The sequence below is a fragment of the Podarcis tiliguerta genome (assembly GCF_965153285.1).
Source record: "Podarcis tiliguerta genome assembly, chromosome: 9".
In the NCBI taxonomy this organism is placed as follows: Eukaryota; Metazoa; Chordata; class Lepidosauria; order Squamata; family Lacertidae; genus Podarcis; species Podarcis tiliguerta.
The window spans coordinates 38,890,903-38,913,401 of NC_139542.1; the positions used below are offsets into that span (position 1 = coordinate 38,890,903).

The window sequence follows — 22,499 nt, forward strand, 5'->3', positions numbered from 1 at the left end:
CTACTGTTGAACTGCTCTGTCAGAAAGTCCTTCCTGATGTTTAGTCAGAATCTTTTTTTCTTGTAACGTGAATCCATTGGTATAGGACCGGTTGTAGCTTGCAGCTTACACAGTGAAACCCTAGCCCTGTCTACACAGAACGCAGAGTGAATTCAGTGGGGCTATCTCCTACATAAGGGGGGTTAGGATGGCAGGCTTTCTGTACAAAGCCAAGAATCCTATCCTTTGCTCCACACACTGTTCCCTCTGGCCTCGCCCTCCACTAGGATGCGATCCGTGAAACGTTGCAGAAGATGGAATGCAGTGCCCAGCTGAAAAAAGATTCCCACATAGATCTTTTCGCATGTAAGTGGACTCCTCTCCAGTAAATCTGTGATGAATCCCATTTTCAGTTTGCATTAGTGAAATCCAGCATAAAAGGACTGCAGTGAAGGGAATAAATGCAGAACAGGATATACCGTAGCTTCACCTTATCCTTTGTCGGTCACATTCTAATTGCCCTTCAAAACTTTACAGAAACTCTCAAAAGTGTGGCTCAAGACATTTTACTCTCCAAAGCAGAGTACATTCTTAGCTACGGAAGCCAATTAGTCTGAAAGTTGAATCCTACTTCAACATTAGCAATGGGATAGCATTCTCTACCATATCACACTTGACGCGACAGACTAATGGCGGGGGGCGGGGAGCACAGCAGTGGCAGACCTTGGGGCCAAAAGTTTCAACAGCATCCTGTGCAATACTAAAGTAACTGCCTACCAGCAGCAGAAGGCTGATCGCCGAAGAATTGATGCTTTTGAATTGTGGTGCTGGAGGAGACTCTTGAGACCCACGGACTACAAGAAGATCAAACCTATCCATTCTGAAGGAAATCAGCCCTGAATGCTCACTGGAAGGACAGATCCTGAAGCTGAGGCTCCAGTACTTTGGCCACCTCATGAGAAGAGAAGACTCCCTGGAAAAGACCCTGATGTTGGGAAAGATGGAGGGCACAAGGAGAAAGGGACAAGAGAGGACGAGATGGTTGGACAGTGTTCTCAAAGCTACCAACATGAGTTTGACTAAGCTGCGGGAGGCAGTGGAAGACAGGAGGGCCTGGTGTGCTCTGGTCCATGGGGTGGGACACGACTAAATGACTAAACAACAACAACCAGCAACAGCCATCTAAGGTGTTTGCAAAAAGCGGCTTTAGGGTAGTGCAACCAGTTCAGCTGCACAGGGTGCCGCTTTGCAGAGGGTGCCACAACAATACTGTAGAATGGAGTGCAAGCGGCAGGGGGCTCTGAATTGTAGTGTTGCACAGGGCACCATTGGTGGTTGCTTCACTCTGCCTAATGGCCAAGGGTCCTTTTACCTTTTTCTGCCTTGCAGCAGAAAAAGGCTTGCTTGTGTGCAGACAATGGACCTGGCTTCTTTCGTTCTGTTCTCTTTACCAATCACTGCCCTATAGAGACTGTTGTGACCCCAGCTTTGCTCCAGAACTTTCCCCCTGTACTTTACCGCCTCAATGGCCCTTGTACACGTGGTCTACTCAGAAGCAAGCCCCCTGGAGCTCAATGGGACCCCAACTCCCAAATCAGGATCTGTAAGGGTCCGCTGAGTCCAGTGGGGACCTACTCCTCCCCAGTGTAGGATCTGTGAGCCCCATTGGGTTCAATGGGAGGTCCTCTCCGTATAAAACGCCCAGCTCGCATCCGGGGCACCACCGTCTTGCCTCTCAACTTTGGCCATTCATTCCCACGGGAGTCTGGGCGAACCGAGAGGCTGGTAGGAGGAATAAGAAAACCGATATAGCCAGAGTGTCCCCAGCACCAGCAGCAGGAGCAGCAACTGCGCCTTTCGGCTCGACTCGGAGAACAGGCTGGTGGCGTTACCTGAAACAGCCCCGCCTAACGCCGCGCCTGCGCGGTGCCGCCTCCCTCCTCCGCCCGGGTCCGGGCCGCAGTGAGAGCGAAGGGAGGAGGCAGAGCAGGCGAGGCGGCGGCGGCGGCGCAGCAGCTCTCTCTTCGCAAGAGTTGGACAGGCAGCGAGAGCGAGTCCGGCGTCCGCGAAGGAGCCCCGGGTGGCCGAGGGCAGCGCGCACACAGCTGGGGGGCCGGGTAAGTGGAGGCAGCAGCAGCAGCCGCTCGGTCTGGGAAGGCGGTTCGCGGGGGGGGGGCGGCAGTGGCTCTTTCCAGGGACAGGTTCACGAGCTCCGTGCGGCTAAGCGGGGGCTTCCCACGCCCGCCCCCCGCCCCATAGGGGTGTCTCGGTGCGCATCTTCCTTGGGACCACGGAGCTGCTTTCCTCGAAATTGCGATCTGGCAGCTCTCCCGCCCCGCGCGACATCCTGGGCACTGCAATCTAGTAATCCGATCTGGAGGTGTCCGGGGGGAAATTAAAATCCGGGCACGGGGCCTTGGACTAGGGAGGACCCGGCTTTTTATTGTGGTCCTCTAGAATAACAGAAGCCGTGAAACCTCCCCTCCCCACGGCCCATTTAAGACCGATTCATCGCTGAGCCCCGGCAGAGGCTCCTGTAATTATGATTCGACGGCGGCAGGCGGGCTCTCCGGGGATCCTCGGCGCCCCCCCCGGGTGAATCTCCTTCCCAGATTTCTCCTCGCTCGCTCGGGGTCTGCTGGGTCCTTCTCGAGGGCGGCAGCAGCAACGTTTGCTGGCGTTACGAGGCGGCGATCTGCGGCTTTCCTCCCGCCGGGTTGCGCGACTCGGCTGGCGAGCGTGAAAGGGGAGGGGAGGCTGAGCAGCCCTCGCAAGGGCAGAGGGAGCGCAGCAGCATCGGCTCTCCGGGCGCTGCAAGATCATTTTCTTTCTGCTGAAGTTGGAAGTCTGTAGCTGCTTCTCCCCCGCTCCAATTAGTGTGAGGTGGAAGCGAAATAGAGAGGGAAGGAAGAAACCTCTCTCTCTCCCCCGCCCGCCCTCTCCACACTTTTAAAATACGCCGCGTATTGGTGACCCTTTGATTCCGGCCGCCTCTTATCTCCTCAGGGCTGACCTAAGGCTGCCAAACGCGATGCTCTTATTGCCCTTTTCCTGGGAACCATAAAGTTGGGCGCGGGGTGAGGCCGGGAGAGCGAGCGAGCGAGCGAGACGGCGCACGTGAGAGGACTTGGCCGGCGGGCGGCGAGAGTTGGCGGTGGGAAGCCGCCGCTGGGTGTCCTTTCTCGGGGAGTCGCCCTCCGCTCTGTCTCCCACCGCCGCCGGCCGGCCGCCCCCCCCCCCCCGCCCGGCCAGCCTCGCGCGCTTCCCTCGGGCTGTGAGGGGAGGAAAACGGCGGAGATCTGATTACAAAGCGCCGAGGCCACCTTGGAGCAGCAGCCGCCGCCGCCTCCCGCCAGGCGCTGCTGCCGCAAGGTGCCTGAGGAGCTCGTGTGGGGAGGGGGGGAGGCGACGAGGAAGACAGCCCCCCCCCCGGGGAGTGCGCCGAGAAAACAATAGGGCTGCTTGGGCTGCGAGCGGGGGGCGGGCGAGCTTTCTTTCACACCCCGTCGAGGAAGGGGTGTGAGGAGAGGAGGACGCCGCCGCCCGCGGGGAAAGGAGCTGGTGTGGGAACTCATGAGCCGGCGTGAGGCGGAGGTCTTGGGACCGCGCACGGGGCAGCGGGGGGATTCGGGGCGTCCGCCGCCTGGGCTGCTCTGACGGCGGCCGAGGTCTCTTCGCCGCCGCGGCTCCCGAGGGGGCGGCAATCTGGTCTATGCTGCCGCCTCGCCCCATCTGAAGAGAAGAGGAGCTCTCTCCGCCAACTTGGTCTCTCGTGGCGGTGGGCTTGTTATTTTTAATTGGCCTGTTCTCTCCCCCCCCTCCAGGATCCGCCCTGAAACAAAACAAGCAATTAAATAATAATAATAATGATGATGATGATGTTGGGGAGGGTGATGATGAGGGAAGGGGCGTTTTACACTTTTGTTGCCGTTCATCTGAAAGGGGGGGGGCGAGCAGAGAGAAGAGTCTGTCTCGGTTTTTTGTTGTTTAAATCACACCACACTCCCTATATAACACTGGCTAACAATGGAGTTTCCAATTTCAAGTGTTGCATCCAGGCAACGATTGTTAACCAAACCAGGACCGGGGCAAACGTAGGTGAACCTTTTTCTTAATGATCAACTAGTAGTCACATTTTCATGCCCAGCCCCTCTTGGGTGGTCTTGGGTGGACAAGACAATTCTATTCTTCCGAGTTCATGCCCCCTCCACTTTTGCTTTTATTAGCACGGAGGAGGTGCCTTTTAGCTTGTGAAGTGCAGGTTGCAAGTAGGCAAAAGAGAAATTAAAATTGTTTTTCAGATATTTAAGGGTGGGGTGTATTTTTTTTTCCTGTTGCAAAAACATGCTTTTTTACAACCTCCAGTAGCCTTAAATTGCATGTTGTGCTGCTAGCCAGAGGGACATTTGGGTTAATTGCTTGAGCTAGGACTATAATATTTCTTTTGGTCTGATTTATACAAAGATTCAAGGTGCTGAAACCCCATCCTTTTAGTGGCTTACTGGTGGTAGCCCCAAAGAACACCAGTGTGTCATTATAGCTCAGTATCCTCTTTAAAGAGAATTGTACATAGGCTTCTGGGGAGGATATTCCCTCCAACTTTGCAAATTCAATTTTGGAAAGCAACATTTGAGAAGAGGGTGCTCTGAGGTTACAGGTGCCTGCCAGTAGATGCCAGCAGCAAAATCGCCAATAACATCCACACATCCCTTTGCTTTCAGTAGTTGTGCTACCAGAAGTAATATTCACCTGGTTAGTGAAATATTGTGGTTTTCAGTAATGACAAACTGAAAACTGCCAGCAGTGGATTTGCTTCTGAGCAATGGGGTATTATGTGAATTGCTGGCAAGGAACAATTAGCATTAGCACTGCATGGAAAGATTCAGGGCCTTTCCATGGAAATAACACGGACTTTGTTCCCAGTTTAAATGTATAGGATTGGGCTATATCTTTTATTATGCTAAGCAAAACAGGCTTGTGTTTGTTTCTTTTTGGGAATGAGTAGGATTTCAAGTGCCGTTCATTGAGCTCCTGCTAATGCATAACAGTAGTTGCTGCAGTATCTGTGGTTAGTTGCTCTCTTTACCCATTTTGTATGAATGATGTTATGTTGCATTGGAGCACTGAGTCAATTGAAAGGCTGTTCTATATGTGTAACTTTAGGCATCACAGTTCTGATATGGAAGCAGGTATTTTGAAGTCTATTCTGCACTCATTGCTTGCGGCAGGATCTCTGCCTCCTATGCTTGCTTTATATTGAATACAGCTGAATATTGCTGTAGACCTTTTATTTTATTTTACAGATATTTTAATGGTAGCCCGTTTGTTTGGAAGAATAGAAACAAATGGTGAAAAGGCAAATGTAGCTTATTTCTGGAGCAATCCCAATTTGCCTATGGATCCCTGGTGCTAATTACTATCAGACAGATCCAGATGAATGAACTATTTGTAATTCATTGCCTAAACCTGGTGATGGTCTACTTGCTTTAGATGTAGACTGGAATTCTGTTCTCTCCCATTAGTCTTGTCTCTATGAAATAATAAAGTATAAATTGGTCTTACATATTCTAAGCAGCACCATTCCATTGCACAGTTGTCTTGTTCCTTTAGCACTTTTGGCATAATGAACTCAAAGGGATCTTTGCTGTGCACACAACACACATTTAAAGCAAATATGCAGGAAATTGTCGTGTGTCCCCGGAAGCCACAGTTTCCAGGTTCCTCTGGGGAAAGCCATGTGCTTTAAATGTATGGATAGCTCAGTTGGTTAGAGTATGGTGCTGATAATGCCAAGGTTGCAGGTTCAATCCCCGGCTGCATATTCCTGCATTGCAGGGGGTTGGAATAGATGATCCTCAGGGTCCCCTCCAACTCTACAATTCTATGACTCTGTGATTCCACTCAGACTTGCGTGTCACTTTTGCAGCAAGGTGTTCAAGTTCCCCTGGTGTGGCACTACAGAAGTCCTTGGTCGCACTAAGGAGGAGGATGAGCAGAGAGGCTCTCCAAACATAGCAGAGCTAGCACACCACAGTTCTGAAGCATGTGAAGTGATACACGTTACCAACTGAAAGGTGCCCCCTTCCTCTCCAGAGTTTAGAATTACCTAACTGTGCCATTGTGCATCAGCTTTTACATTGCAAAGCAGCTGTATCTTTTTTGTGCAGAACACAGGTGTGTATATGCTACGTATGATGGCACTGTGAGAGCGAGCCTTGGGTATGCACATCCCCCTCCTGGCCGCCCAGCACTCACTCACACCCTTTAATGTAAAGCAGGGCCCTATGTGAGGCTCACTACCGCACCCCACCTGTGTAACCTGAACACCTGGGTTGTATGGGAACCAACCCTAAGACCTCTTAGAATTGAAACGCCAGTTCCTTTCAGACTGGTTGTTCAGGCTGTTATCCCACATGCAGCAAAGTGTGTGGCAATAGCCTCCAGTTTTACTCTCGTACTTGCTTACAGGGTAGGAGACACCTGCCTAAGCAAATTGAGCAATAGTTTTCTGGGCTGCTGTGTAGTTTGATAAGTCTCGTTTTCCTGAATCGCTGGGGACTGTATGGTGAATTTGCCTTAAGGTAGACCTTGGGTAAAACAAGAGCATCAAAATAAAACCATATAATTCCTTCTCCAATTGTTGGGTTTCCGTGCTGTGCCACAATGAAGTACACCCTTGCCTAAAGCAGATACAACTGACACAACAGTTTGCGTGCATGTTTGTGTGTGTGTGTATATATATATATATATATATACACACACACACACCCTGCAATAAACAAAAATTGGATGTTTTATCTAAAGCGAACCTTCAGGAAGTCTAAGAAACGTGCCTGTAACAAACCTGAATTGAACTGAAATATGATACTTCAAATATAGTTCTGGAAGCAAAATTATTGGGTTGCACTGTTTTAATAATAAATTTTGTTCTCTGAAACATTTTACCAGGAGAAGCCTACCCAAATCTAAAATTGCCTACAGAATCTGGAATTGAAATACCAAAGTCAGATTTTCATCTGTGTCTGCTTAAATTCATTTTTATTATAAACTCTAGGTTTCCTTGAAAATTCTGGCATTAGGTGGATTTGACAACTGGACAGCTCAGTCGGTTAGAGCATGGTGCTGATGACACCAAGGTCGCAGCTTCGATCCCCATATGGGGCAACTGCATATTCCTGCATTGCAGAGGGTTGGACTAGATGATCCTCAAGATCCCTTCCAACTCTACAATCCTGTTATTCCTATCCTATTCCAAAAAAAGCTGGAGTGGGTCAGAGATGTGTCAAAGCATCTTACAGTAAAAATAAAACCTATATTCGTGTCAATCTTAAAATAGAATAGGTTATGTCTTCTAGTCTTCTCCTCTGAGGACGGTCACACAATCCCTGAGGAAAAAGAAAGTAACATGTGAAATAGTGTTAGGCGTGTGACCATGGCAAATCCATATGTACGGGAGCTACTACCATTTGCTGTGCTTCTTGTCTGAATGGTGTGTCTTTGGTGGGGGAGATGGTGAAGCCCATCTGTGGATATCTTGCATGTGTGATTTCACCACTACCTTAACTTACCATTTCAAAAAACCTGGCAATTCTCTAGTTTTGCCAAGAAAAAAGGCTGCAATACTGCAGAAAGAACTTACTGCAAATTGTGCATGGTGCCCAAATAACCACTGAAAGCTCATGGTATGCAGATATCTTCTTTCACACCTTGCTGTTTCTCAGCTCTTGTGGGGGCAGAGGAGCTTCAGAGAGAATTCTTTCACAATTGTATCATAAAGCTATGTACATAGAAGGCAGTTTTCAATTCAGTTTGTAAAACTTGCATCAAAGTGATGTGTAGAGTGGAATTATTAAATAAAGCAGTGGCTTCTCTTGCCACTTCCCAACATCTTTGCCACTCTATGATGCTGCTCAGGAGTCATGTTTTGTGTCCTCTCCTCTTGACTGTAAAGGAATCTCCTTCCTCAACCTCTTGCATCTATTCATTCTGCACATCAGTGCAGTATTAGGAATGTATTAATCACTTCCTTTTAGATCATCCATCACCTGCTTCCTTTACTGATGGACAGAGCAGAGACTAATTTGTAGCATTCATGCTTATCTTGCACATGAGATGTAATTTGGGATTACTGGGCTTCTGTGAATGTTATGTATGTGTGTGATACATTTAGAATGGTTGCTTATTAATACAGATATTGAAAGCTAGACTGTCTAGTGTGGAAGCTAACTTCAATTCAGTCCTCTCTGTTGCAACAAAATGTCCTAAGTTGGATGTCTTTTTCTTAACCACTCTACGATTTTCTCAATTAAGTAGCATGTTGTCAAGCACCCCTGCTCTGTTTTTGAATGCACCAGTTGTAGATCAAAGAAGCCAGTCTTGGAACAATGGCAGTAATCTCATTTAAAAAGCAACGTGATTCTTCAAAACATATTTTAGAGCTGATGGTTAAATACCACCACCCTTCAGCAATCGGGCACAAACCCATGCAAGTTTGCAGTGACCGGGAATTGCATTCAAAAAACAAACATTGTGTGACTTGCAAAGAAAAAGATGAGTTGTAGCCATGGAGAATAACCAGAATAAGGGGAAATATCCATTTCTGTGGGTGTCTTGAATAGCTTCTGAAGCCACTTGCCATGCTCGCAAATCCTTGATATATTTCATTATAATTATTGCATAATCTAAAGAATCAAACTCATTTTTTAAATATCCAGCAATCCAAAATAAACCTCTGTTCTTATAGATGATCTTTGTCCAGGATGTATTTACCTTTAATCCAACATCTTCATTCTGTCTCCCCCACTCCCAGGAAGTTTTAGTAATCTTTCAGTATTCCTATAACAAAGAACTACATTGTTGTGCTAATGCAGAATAGTAATTGTGCTCTTTCTGCTGCAAGCTTTTTCTTCTCCAAGACTTGCTTGTGATCTTATTATCCTATGTCTGTTATGCACAGTTGAGTAAAACCCCCGCTAATATGCCTTTTTTTGCCCAGCATGGTTTTAATTTCACCGTATGCCTCAAACCCACTTCTTGGTCCTTGTAATCCATATTTCATCATGTATTGAAGCTGAATTTTTAGATCTAACAAGTTACAGGATAAGGATCCTACTTCAGGTCTGTTAACTGGTTCCCGGTTACCATCAGTTTAGTAACTTGGCTCTGTGTACCTTTAGACACTGAAAAAAAGCCCACTTGTGCATCCTTGCACAACAACACTTGTGTGTTGTGGCTGTTTTAAAAAAATATTATAAAAATGTTTATACACCTCTATTCATAAATATCAAACTAGTTTAGAACAATAGTGCAAAAAACCCATACAATAAAAACCAGATTAAAAAAGCTAAAATCAGGAATCCGCTAACTACTGTGGAAAGATACCTTAAGTTTTCAGTATTTTATCCTAGTAGCTCATACTTGTGGAAGGAAGCACCATGTGCCAGTATAGTAAAATGTTTCCCCCCAAACTATCAAGGGGAAGAAACTGCTTTGATAAACTTAGATTTCCCCCCCTAATAAAATATTGTATGTGTGTAGTGTAGTGTAGTGTAATGTAGTAAACTCTGCCACTGAGATGCAACCTAGCATATAGCAGACTTGGTTTACAGATGGTGTTTTCATCTTTAAGTTAACGTAAATTGCTTTGCCCTTGCTGAAATATTTTTTTGCCCAGCATGGGGCTTGAACCCATAACTCTCAGATTAAGTGTCTGATGCTCTACTGACTGAGCTATTCCAATAGCTTTCTTCAAAGGAAAGGAGAAAGCATTCAAGAAAAACTCTGTAGTGTTATTGTCAATCACTTAGAGACAGTCATAGCAAGCATTTGCTATATGCTATATGCAGGGGGAAATGATCTAAAGTATGGCTTGCATGTTTCTAAACATCTAGTAGACATGTACCTGGATGCCCTGATGGCCACAACTACATAGTTATGTGTCACAACATAATACTTACTATGGCACAAAAACCCTGCTGCATCCAGCATGAATGGGCCCTTATTCAGTTCACTTAGTCTCACAACAGCCATATAAATAATTACTACTCCCATTTTATGGAACTCAAAAATTGAGGCTAGGAGTGAGGTTCTTAGGTGACTTGTCCCAAGGTTATTCAACAAGTCTCATGCTCATCTAAGGTTTAAACCTGTTCTGTGTAGTTCCAAGTCCAGTACTATTGACTGTAGTGTTAGTTTTCCTTGTCTGTTTTTTTTTTAGTTGTACCTTTCACGCATCTTTAAAACGTGGTTCATCGGATGTATCTGAAACCTATCTGGCCACTGGTGACACAAGAAAGGGCATTCTCTGTAGCAATTCCTTCCTTCTCTGGAATTCCTTCTCTGTGGAACTTAGTTTGTCCTTCTCAGTGACAACTTCCCAGTATCCACTGAAGACACAACTGGTCACTTGGGCTTGCGGGTAATGATAGCAATATTGAGCCTCAAAGTTAGTCTTTTTTTTATTGCTGTGTTATGGAAATTGTTTGGCTGATGGATATAGTTTAATACTCTTATTTTTAGAACTGGTTGTTTTATGTGTGTTTTGTCTATAAACCACCCTGGGATTCCATGGGAGGAAAGGCAGTTTAGAAATTAAGAATATGTGCCCTTTTTTCTGCTATAACTGTGTCTGATATCCCATCTGCATGTTACTAAAATGAAAATATTTAGCAACTTTTGTATGTTTCTCCACACATGTTTAGGGAATGCAAGTAGGGTAATTGGTTGCTAAAATTTCTGTTCTTAGCAACTGCCTGGTTTTGCTTCCTTTCTATCAATTCTGCTACATTTGTTTTCTTGTGGGTTTTCCATTCACCTTTTTCTGTTCACTGTTTTCAAATGTTGTAGTGTTCCTGTAATGCAGTTGTGCTGTTTACCACATCCCTGGTTAAGCCCTTTTCCTTATCTGATTCTTTTGCTTCATCATTTGAATTAAATACGGTTTCACCGAAGCATTGGTAAAGACTGAGAATAAAGTAGTTGTTGTTTTAAAAAAAGAGAATGAATTTACACTTTAGGATGATTCAGATTTCAAAACCATAAAAGACTAAATTTAAAAATACGTATTTGCTTCCAATGCCGCCTTTACTTGCTAGATGACGGCAGTACAATTATATGGTTGTTGTCCCGGCTTTTAAAGTTCCCATTAAACTGGTATGAGGCAATCTGGACATACAGGTTTGCCTATGTAAATTCTTAGCTTTGCACATATGTTGAGTTTAAGGTACACATCTTCCTCTCCACATATGATCATTTATTTTACTGAGTTTGCAGTAGCAGTCTAAGCATTGAAGTGTGTCCATGGAATTATTATTTTTTAAACCCAATGCTGCTGAATTTCATTATGTAGTTTTGCCAACAGGTGTTGGGCTGCTCTCGAAATATATCAGGATTGCTTGGGTTTATCCAATATCCAGAATTTGGTCTTCAACAATTATATTAATTTTACAAAATTGTTAATACTCTTAGTGTGGGGGGTTTTAAGATTAAGACCATGGCTTCTGCAATAAACTGCCTCCTACATTTAGAATGAAAAATATACTAGGAATTTCTAACTAGTTTATCATTTTAAATGCTCTTGTGCCCAGCAGTAAAGGGTTAGGTTGTCAAGCATGACAGAAGCGGCCTTCTCAGTGGAGGCACCACAGTTACAGAACTCTCTTCTGAATAATTGAAGTATACTGGACCCCACTATAGTGCAGGCTCTCTTTTCAATGCTCCCCTTCCCCAAGGGTACAAATCGGGTGGCTAACCTGTGGCCCTCCAGACGTTGTGATACTCCAGCTTCCACCAGCACTCAGCTAGCATGCCCAATGGTAGGGAATGAAGGGAGTTGTAGTCCAGCAACATCTGTAGCACCACAAATTAACCACCTCAGTGTACATGGTTTATGTGATTCAGGGAAGCTTTCGCATAGATAGCAATGTGTACCATTCTGATGTGTCTTAAACAGTACATCTTGTGTACATTGCGTTGCGAGAGCATGGCTCTGAAAAGTGCCATTTAAATACTTTGAATGAATTAAAAATTAGTCCATTGTACAGAGTCTCTATATTACATTTGGAGAGTTTATTAGCATTTCCTTTTATCGCCAGGGTGATAGAGGGGTAAGATCATTTTCTTTGTATACTTTGTTACATTTCAATTAAATAGCTAGTTTTAATCTTTATAATGGTAACTGGCTACACAATTAGGTGGTTTTTTAATCTGTTTTGTAATAGAGAACCATTTTCTAAGGCAGGAAAAATGACATTTGGTTAAATATAAGTTTCAAGTCCTGCTATGTATGTGGGCAGTGGTTCGGAAAGTCACTGTGTGACTATGGCTGTGTACAGACTTCTCCTTTAAAATCTGAATTTAAAAACTGAGGATTTTAGTTGGTAAACACCTGACTCCAGAAAGTTGACAGTTCACAAGATCTCATACTAATTTCTCAGAGTTTGAAAACTGTGGCTTCCTATATGTACATATCTTTCATAGGAAGCCTTGACTTCTGCACTCAGTTCAGGATAATGCTAAACTTGCTGTTCCATACAAATGTTACTCTGAACAAGGTGAAATGACTAAATTGCTAAACAATTCCAATGCAATTAAATAAATGTTTGGCGCATTGTTCTATTATTATTAGTCATCAAGTTCCCATGGCAAGCTTTTGTGAAGAGTCTTGCATACTTAAGGATAACAATGTTAGATAGTACTATGCAATATGTAAAGCATGCCTTCCTACTGTAGCTTGGCATCCATACTTGTGATATTAATGATATGAAAGAAATGTAAATGATAAGCAGTGATGATGAAGTGATGAGTCCAAGGTCTACAATTAACTTTTTGTTTTTAATGCAGTTATAACAAGGTTTTAAGTGTTGGTATGATGAGTTTGAGAAGACTACCTCAATATTTTTTCCATTAAGCTAGTATAGCTCTAGTTATCATAAAAGTTGCTGCTAAGAGTTCGGATTACCTTTGTGTTGCATTTAAAACAAGGAAGCTGCATTTCAAGTGGAAATATGAAATAAAAGTGTTAGGTAGTATCAAATTTTCACTCATTATGTGAATGGAGATTTGTCTTAATTTTTGAAGTACAGGCTATAGTAAGAAGAAGAAGAAGAAGAAGAAGAAGAAGGAGAAGAAGAAGAAGAAGACGAAATTGTTTCTACCCCACCCATATGGTTGGGTTTCCCCAGCCACTCTTTGTGGCTTTCAACAGAACATTAAAAACAGAATAAAGCTTCAAACATTAAAAACTTCCCTAAACAGGATTGCCTTCGAGTGTCTTCTAAAAGTCAGATAGTTGTTTATTCCCTTGACATCTGATGGGAGGGCGTTCCACAGGGCGGGCGCCACTACCGAGAAGGCCCTCTGCCTGGTTCCCTGTAACTTTGCTTCTCACAGTGAGGGAGCCGCCAGAAAGCCCTCGAAGCTGGACCTAAGTGTCTGGGCTGAACGATGGGGGTGGAGACGCTCCTTCAGGTATACTGGGCTGAAGTCATGTCTAAAATAAATTTTATATTTACTCAGTTAATGGAATGAATAATACTTGTCCTTTTGCGAAGCTGTATATGTAATTAACATCCCATATTAGCTCAGTGGTAGACCATCTGCCTTGAATGCAGGAGGTCCCTGGTGCAATCTCTGACATCTCCAGGTAGGGCTGGAAGAGCATCCCTGCCTGAAACTCTGGAGAGCAGTTGCCAGTCAGTGTAGACCTGGCACCCCCAAACTCAGCCCTCCAGATGTTTTGGGACTATAGTTCCCATCATCCCTGACCACTGGTCCTGTTAGCTAGGGATGGTGGGAGTTGTAGTCCCAAAACATCTGGAGGGCCGAGTTTGGGGGTGCCTGCTGTAGACAGTACTGAGCTAGATAGATGGACCAATGGTCTGATTCAGTGTAAGGTAGTTTCCTATGCTTCTGAAAATTAAGTAACAATGTCCTAACACTGGTTGCATAATAAACTTCTTTGAATATCCCTGTGGATTGTCATGGCTGTCTCCTTCATTAAAGTGCCGCCTTCATTTGTAGGGTCTTGATTTCATTGCTCAATTTTACTGCCAAGGTCCTTTGGTGTTTCAACAGCACATTGGCCCATTAGGAATGGAACTACTTAAGTAAAATCATGGGCATCCCTCATGTGCATGACCTCCTCCTTTGGATCGTAGTCTGTACACTCAAAGACTAGGCTAACAAGCCTTGGGCATGAAGGTTTAAAGCAATGGTCCTTGCCTCTGTTGTTTACAAACATGGGACTGGGGTGTCTCCTTGAGCCCAAGAGCCATAGGGTGGGGCTACTAATTGGTGTGTCTGGATTGGTCATCCTATTTGTACACAGCCTACAAATTGATGCTTCAGCCATGCTACTCAGCATATCCAGTCTAATTTTGTTTCTCTCTGCTATTATTTTGTTGCAGGTTTCTGAGAAATGACTGATTTCCTGCATTCCCCGTCGCTGATGGTAAATTAACCGTTCTGGTGTGTAAATAGTAAGTTGCCGCTGTGTGTTTGGTGCTCCATGCACATCTGAGGAAGTAAGTCTCTCTCTCATAGAGAGAGAGGCTGTAAAATGCACGTTATGAATTGTGTCTCTTTGGTCAATGACAAAGAAAATGGAGCTATTTCAGTTGAAGCTGGATTAATGATTGGAGATACGACAGAACCAGAAGAACAGCTGCCTCCAGCACCACCGCCGCCGCCACCTCTACCATGTCCACCCGCAGAAGCTGGATTTTCTTCACTAGAAGTGGTGCCACCTCCTCCACCCCCTCCACCTCTAGCACTGAGCAGACCTCCACTGCCACAGCTGGTAAATGGGCATGGCCACCAGAGCAAGAAAAAGAGACTACGTAGCTTCTTCTGGAAAACTATACCTGAAGAACAAGTCCGTGGCAAAAACAATATCTGGACTATTGGTGCTAAACAGAATTATCAGATTGACACAAAGACAATGGAGGAGTTTTTTGGCCAGCAAGAAGAGACGCCACCCCGAGGTTCCAAAACCAAAACTTTAAGGAGGTCCTTTAAAGATACTAAACAAGAGGTAAGTGTGAGCGTACTTCCTCTTCGTTAAAGAAAATCTTATGTGTTGGACGTTGCTATGGAACTTCTTGCCTTCGTTTCCCTTGCCCCCTGTTCTTGTCCTGTAGCCTTATTCCTGTCAGGAAAAATGTTTGTTTATTAAATCTGTATACTACTCTTGATCTGTAGCTAGAGCCTAAATTTGTGTGTCGCTCAAAATTGATGGTTGAAGGTGTCTGTGGATCAAGATACAGTGGTGCCTCGCAAGACGAAAAGAATCCGTTCTGCGAGTCTTTCGTCTTGCGAAGCAACCCCATTAGCAGATTGGCGCTATTAGCAGTTTAGCAAATTAGCGGCTATTAAAGGCTTAAGGGATTAGCGGATTAGCTGCTAAAAGGCTATTAGCAGCTTAGTGCCTTAGAAAAAGGGAGTGGGGAGCGGAAAAAAAATCGCAGGAACTCGCAAGACATTTTTGTTTTGTGAAGCAAGCCCATAGGAAATTCGTTCTGCGAAGCACCTCCAAAACGGAAAACCCTTTCGTCTAGCGGGTTTTCCGTCTTGCGAGGCATTCGTATTGCGGGGCACCACTGTACGTCATGCAATGAGATGGGGTTAATGTATTTGTAATTTGACATTGCCTGAAGTATTTAAGGATCGTTGGGACTTTGTATATTACTGTGCGGTTCAGATACATCTGCTCTCATGAAAAGGGCAAGCCCTTAGCTCTCATGAAAAACTTGGACAGTGTCTAAAAACTTGTGCTGTCCAGAATTCCCACTAGTTTTTTATTCGTTAGAGCTTGAGTGGACTCTATGCTTTACTAACCAACCCAATATTTGTTACCAGAACACACTCTCTTTACTGGGTAGAGGCTTGCCTGAAATGCTGCTCCTGCTCCTCAAAGTCCCAAAAGTTCAGAGCTGGAGTGCGCTGAGGCTCTTTGTTCCTTGGCGCCTCCACTATTCGAGCTCCAAGCTTCCAGCATCGGAAGGGAGAGGCAGAGGTGAACTGTCTTGCTGTGCCTCTGTGCAAACAGGTGCTCAGAGCTGGAAGGGAGAGGCAGAAGCTGGTTCTGCCTCTATGCCTGACTAGTGTTTAGGAGTCCTCATGCCTCCACCTCTTCATCCCAGCTGCCAGAGCTGAAGGTGGGAGGTAGAGGCTTGTAATGGATCTATGACAGCACCCAGTAAATCAAGAGTGGCCCTACCATTGGCCATAGTGAAGTGAAACCTCAGGCGGCACATGTTGGAGTGGTGGTATTGCAGGAAGCTCCCCTGGCTGTTTCTCCAAAGTCTCTCCCCCCCCCCCCCCGGCCATTCCTGTCTGTTGGTGGGTGGAGACTCTTTTTTTGCAACTTGGTCTGTCCTACTCCCTCTCCTGCCAAAAAAACCCACCCCATCCTGCTGTCTCAGGTACAGTGGAGGATATAATCTTGTCACTAGTGATGAAGTAAGATTCCAGCACCAGTCTATAGTTAGTTTCTCTACTGGGAAGGGGTGCTTTACCCATCTTGATTCATTTAATTTTTAAAATTTGAGGCAGTGTAAAATAGATAAACTAAAGCAGGTTTGTTTTATTGCATTATTTTGTGTGTAGCATTCACATTATTTGATGCAGAATACATGAGAGTGGTGGTATTTTTCTTAATGCATGGCTCTGTAGTCTTCAGCTCACTTCTTTTCTTCTGACTTTGAGGCAGTGGAAGTGACCCTAGTTCCTGGAGCAAGGAATCTTCCTGAGTCAGTATGGGCACACATGTTTGTGGTGTGCGTAAGGTCTTTGTCTTGGCTACTTGTTAGATCTGTTTGCACATAATTCACTTCTTCATTCAGGAAAATTGAGGTCTTGTTTAGTGAGTCAGATTATCCTTCACCAGGGCCAGGGCCTTCTCGGTGATGGCTCCAACCTGGTGGAATGCTCTGTCCCATGAGACCAGGGCCCTGCAGGGTTTAACTTCCTTCTGCAGGGCCTGTAAGACAAAGCTATTCTGCTTGGCTTTCAATTTGAACTTAGCCTGATCTTTTATTCCCCTTTCTTCTCTCCCCCTCCCCTTTTTATGAAGATTACCTGTTCTGGGAACTCACAGTTAATTCTCCCCTGGTCTCCTCACTGGCCCAAATAGGACTAATTTAGCCAGCTAGCCCTGGTGATCATCTAATGTTTATTGGATGGTTCCCCCCCCCCCCCAAAATTGATTTTTGAATTCTGAATTTATTGTTATTCACATTTTATATTGTATTTTATGCTGTTTTTTGTTGCATCAATTAAGTGTTTTGAATTTGTTGTTAGCCGCCCTGAGCCCGGTTTTCTGAACCGGGAAGGGCGGGGTATAAATAAATTATTATTATTATTATTATTATTAGATCTGTACTAATGAGCTGGTGAATATTAAAGGCATAAGGAAGTTGGGCCACTAACTATGTACAGTAGAAAGAAGTAAAAGCAGTCTAAAACTTGGATGTTGGGTACTGCATGCATGAAGGGCTTCCTTCAGCAAAGAAATATTTGTGTCAGAAGTGGCTTTCTTTTCAGGAAATGCTGTATAAAAATGGTGCATGGTGCCATTACCCTCATAAAGTTAGTTGTTTGGATTGTAGCCAGAAGAGTTGGTAGGCAGCACATTTGCTGCCATGCATCCTAAACTGTGTTAGGGTGTTAGGCTTGCAATCCTAAGCACACACATTAGTGAGTCAGCTCCTTTGAGGTCCGTGGACTTGCAATCCTAAGCATGTTTACTGAAAAGCATCACATGACAGGAACATGTTAGCTCTTCTTGAAAAATTAAAACCCATTTAACTTTTATCTCGTGGCAAATGCCTCTAAAATAACTTATGGGAGATTATTACAAATGTATAAGGAAGACTAAATCCATAAAACAACACTGCATTTTTGTGGAAATATCCTTGTGTAAATATTTTATCAAATTATGTGTTCCCGAAAAAAAATAATTTGATACCTTGTGTATAACATAAGCAATTCCACTGCTTATTTATCATTCATGAGTGTATGTGCTATAAAGTGATCGTTCTCTTTTTATAATACGCTAATATGTTTGGGCTGTGCCTTTTGAAGCTTTTGCCTCTTAGCATTACTGTTGTGTTGAAAATGCAATCTAGACAGACTTTTGGAAAGCTGCTAATGTTAGGTTTTGCTAGGTTGGGTGTCTGTGTGGGGATGTCATCATGTGGTTTGGGAAAAATGTCTAAGATAGTGTGCAAGCACAATTAGAAGAAAATAATAATGCAGTCTCTGGTAGAAATTCGCAGAAAAGACAAGTTCATGCATATAGAACTAAACAAGAAGCACCTGATAATTCTAGGAGCACATTTAGAAAAATCTGCTTGGAAATATCTTTCTGTCTGGCTACAGATTGTTACCAGTTGGTAAAGGAGTTTGCATACTATGACTAAACACATACACATATTTGGTAAGATTGAAAGGGAGGGTAGCGAAGTGGGTGTATATACTTAAGTGTGTTAATCATAGCTGTGTGTACATTTGAAAAGTTACTTCAAGTTCTTGTCCACCTCCTGCAGAGAGGTTGCTACTTGTAGTTTTTTTGTTGATTTTAATAGCTGACTTCAAACCACTTTATTCCAGAGTGGTTCTATAAATGTTTAATGGTGTTGTCACACAGAAAATAGTTTGAGGTCTCAAAACAAATTATTTCATTGCCATGGAAAAGCAATATATACATAAAAAGTAAATGTAAATGACCCCTGGATGGTTAAGTCCAGTCAAAGGCAACTATGTGGTGTGGAGCTCATCTCGCTTTCAAGCCAAGAGAGCCAGCATTTGTCCACAGACACTTTCCGGGTCATGTGGCCAGCATGACTTAACCACTTCTGGTGCAACGGAACACCATGATGGAAGCCAGAAGGTAAATGGCATTTACCTTCCCGCCACAACAGTACCTATTTATATGCTTGTAATGGTGTGGTTTCGAACTGCTAACTTGACAGAAGCTGGGACAGAGCAACAGGAGCTCACGTAGTCACTCGGATGTGAACTGCTGACCTTCCAATCAGCAAGCCCAAGACTCAGTGGTTTAGACCAGAAAACATACTGCACGTAAGCAAAATGTGATGATCTGAAGGAATTTAAATATTTTGCATGGAACTGTTGGGTTAGATTAAACCCCTGCCAAATAAAAATCAGCAGGGAAGACCAGGTTGTTCTATAGCAAAGGATGCAAAATTGACCCATGGCACAGTGTAGCTTGCCTATCACTGTGTATCTTTAATATTTAACCAAAATATGGATTTGTATGAGTGCAGACAGATGTACCATTAATACTAGGGCTCTGGACTAACCACGAATCAGGCCAAACTGGATTGATCCAGGATTTGCCACAGAGCAGGCTGAGGCAGTCTCTTGAATGCCCTGGGTTGAGGCCACCTGGAGTGATCTGGGGCTATCACAACAGGAGGGGCAGCTGGGCAATTGGGCATGCTTCTACCCACACCCTCCCAACTACATGTTCAAATAAAGTTTTAAACCCTGATTAAACATGTGGTTTGGAGGGGGATCACATATTTAATTAGGATGCATCGTAGGCATACCAACTTCCAGACACTGGTATACAATTATGATGGTAAACTAAAAGTCATTCCATGCTGTCTTCAGCATGTGGCGCAGGCATGTGTATGCCTGGTTCAGTGTGACTGGAAAGCAGCAGAAATTGATCGGAAGCTTTTGATTCCCACTATTACGATCCTGAGAACAGGCCCCTAGAGAGCAGTTGAACAGCTGAACCACAAATGACTGAATGCTTTACAGCAGGCATAGGCAAACTCCGGCCCTGTGCCTGCTTTCCAGTGTTGCCGTGATGAAAAAACATGGATCTGAGGCATATCTCCATATGATCCCTCATAATTTTTACAAGAGATTCCACCTATTAAACAGTAGGCCACCCAGTATATGAGTTCTGTGATTTGGTGATGGTTTTCTTGTCAGCCTATGTGAAAATCACAAAGATTGGATTGATGTCTTTGTGGCAAGCACTGGATCTGATTTTTAAAAATTATTATTCTGCAGTCTACCAGCATAAACTTTATTTTGGTGGTGTTCTGGGGAAATAACACAAATTCAAGAGAATCCAATTTAATTCCGCCACATCTGATTTTTATCCAGATCTGGTGGAAATTGAAGAATGTGTGTACACATATGTGCACATGCACATATTATGTATTTGTGTTTGGACAAGTGACAAGGGAGGGAGAGGGGGAAGAATGAACCAGAGGGACTGAGGTACTATGACACCTTTTCAAAATTCCAGATGTGATCATGGGGTGACCCCGGTGAGAAAGGAATATACAAGTCTTTGTTGATGCTCCAATATTATTTCATTATCTGTCTTGTGATTTTTATCTATAGCTCTAGAGCAGGGGTTATCAACCTGCTCCCTACCACCCACTAGATTCTAGGTGGGCAGTAGGGGTTCTACGGCACAAGCTGAATCCTTCTTCCATCAAGCACTGGTGGGCGGTAAGAGAATTTTACCATCAAGAAAGATGTATTAGTGGGCGGTAGGTATAAAAACGTTGACTACCCCTGCTCTAGAGGGTTTTTGTTTGATTTCAGACTTGTTCATAAAGATGAATCCAAAATAGGCATGCAAGGGTCGAAGTACTGTGAAATCTGCTTTTTCAAAGTTGTGGAAAAAGCAGTTTAAAAGTGAATTGCCAAATGACAATTATTGGACTATCATCTTGTGCCAGGTGAAAGAAATGGGAGGTTTTTACTCAACAAGAGTATAGTAGTAAATTATTCCCAAGCAGATGACAAAAACTGAGTGCTCTTCAAATATAAGTAGAATATAGGTGTATGCATATATATACACCCTGTGTATATGTACATATAAACACACACTGTCCTAATGAATGGAGTGTAGTGTAATGTAAGGCTGAATGTGGATATTACTGCTGAATGTGGATATTACTTTACATTGCTAGTGAGGAAGAAGGATATTGGTCAAAAGGCGTGGGGAAGGGGAGATGATTGGAAGAGAAGACATCTTGGAATTTCATTGCAAAATGTTTCGCTTGTGCAGATGACAAACTTAAGAGATTTTAAAAGATTAATGTGTATTGGGGTAAATTATAATTCCAGACTTTTCCTATCTAGAAGAATACATAATTTATATGCCGAATTGAAAAATCTATGTAGACTAAAGATGTTTGGGCTTGAAATAGCAGACTCTAGTCTTCTTTCCTTCAAAAGTCACTTTTTTCTACATTCAAATAATTCAGTTATTTGACTGCCCTGTCTCTCGTACATTCATAAAATATGGGATAAAAGTGGGATTCATTTAATGACTCTTGAAGAATATCAGGAGATATGACGCTTAATAAATCTATGAGCAGCTGGTTATCCAAAAAGAATGGAAATGGAACACCTCAGATAAAATATGACGGTGAAGAAAGAGCCTTTGAGCTCCATTTCAAGACTGAGAAACATGATGAAAAATGTAGCTTGAGCTTTCAGCCCAATGCACGTGTCTTGCAAGTTTGGCTTCAAAGGCAGGGAAAGAACTAGTGTATTCACTTTCAGGTTGAATCAAGTTACAATCTGTTTAACATCTTTAATAGAAATGAGCTATCAACAATGCACTGAGTGCAATTTTAGTTTATATCAAGCTTAATCTTGGTCATCTGTATGACTAAACTTTATATATGACTTCAGGTCAGGAGGCATGAGGTTGCAAAGATGCTCAGGACTGTAGAGTAATGAAAATGTGGAAATATGCTGGCATACATTTTAAGTAAGTGCAGAGCCAAGCCCCAGAATGAGGTGATGGTTGTCAGGAATGCCAAACAGGATTTAGGAGTGATAAAAATGTGGCATTTACATGTAAAAGCACAGATGATAATTGCCATGTGCTGAGCAACACTTTAACAGGTTTTAACTTTTGTCCTTGCTTGTCTTCCTGAATTTTTGAGCACTTCCAAAGGGTGGGTGCTTATTGGTTCCTGAGGCTTCCTGCTAAATACAGTACTTGTTTGAAACATCAGAGGGCAAGTGTTCAAGAAAGCATGTTGCATGAATCAGTAAGCAAAAGGGAGAAATTTGTTGGTAGAGTGTGGAAAAAGTAATGCTTGTTGAACAGACAGAGCTCTCTTCACCTTGCCTGTTGCATCCTCTTCAGTATCTGACTGGACAGCTCACTAAGAGGGTCTGATAGGTAGATGTTTGCAAAAGAGAAAATATGCCTCAAGTTAGTACCCACCCAAGGAGATGGTGAACTTTTATCTATTTCATGTGGTAACTTCAAAATTGATAGTATGATATGACCCCCCTGGGGACTTATGTTTGCCCCTCCCTTTAACATAGTGATCTGGTATCTTTTAACACATCTTATAAAAATTATAAAGGATTCCCTTGCATCTAAATATGGGTTTACCAGTTAACCAATGAAATTGCTGTTCTAGGGGTCAATGAAAGTACATTCAGGAAAACATTTGAGAACAGATTAGATAGCAGATACAGCTTCTGTAATGACAGTTCAGGCT

General features: G+C 43.6%; 1 protein-coding gene across 1 annotated transcript in view; it reads left to right on the forward strand.

Moving 5' to 3' along the window:
- The first annotated feature begins 975 nt into the window (after nt 1–975).
- FHDC1 (FH2 domain containing 1) overlaps nt 976–22,499 on the forward strand; it is a 49,917-nt gene continuing 28,393 nt past the window's right edge. The window contains exons 1-2 of the mRNA XM_083457096.1: nt 976–2,096; nt 14,385–15,010. Of these exons, the coding sequence (XP_083313222.1) occupies nt 14,537–15,010 (474 nt within the window). The 5' untranslated portion in view covers nt 976–2,096; nt 14,385–14,536. The remainder of the gene's footprint in view (nt 2,097–14,384; nt 15,011–22,499) is intronic.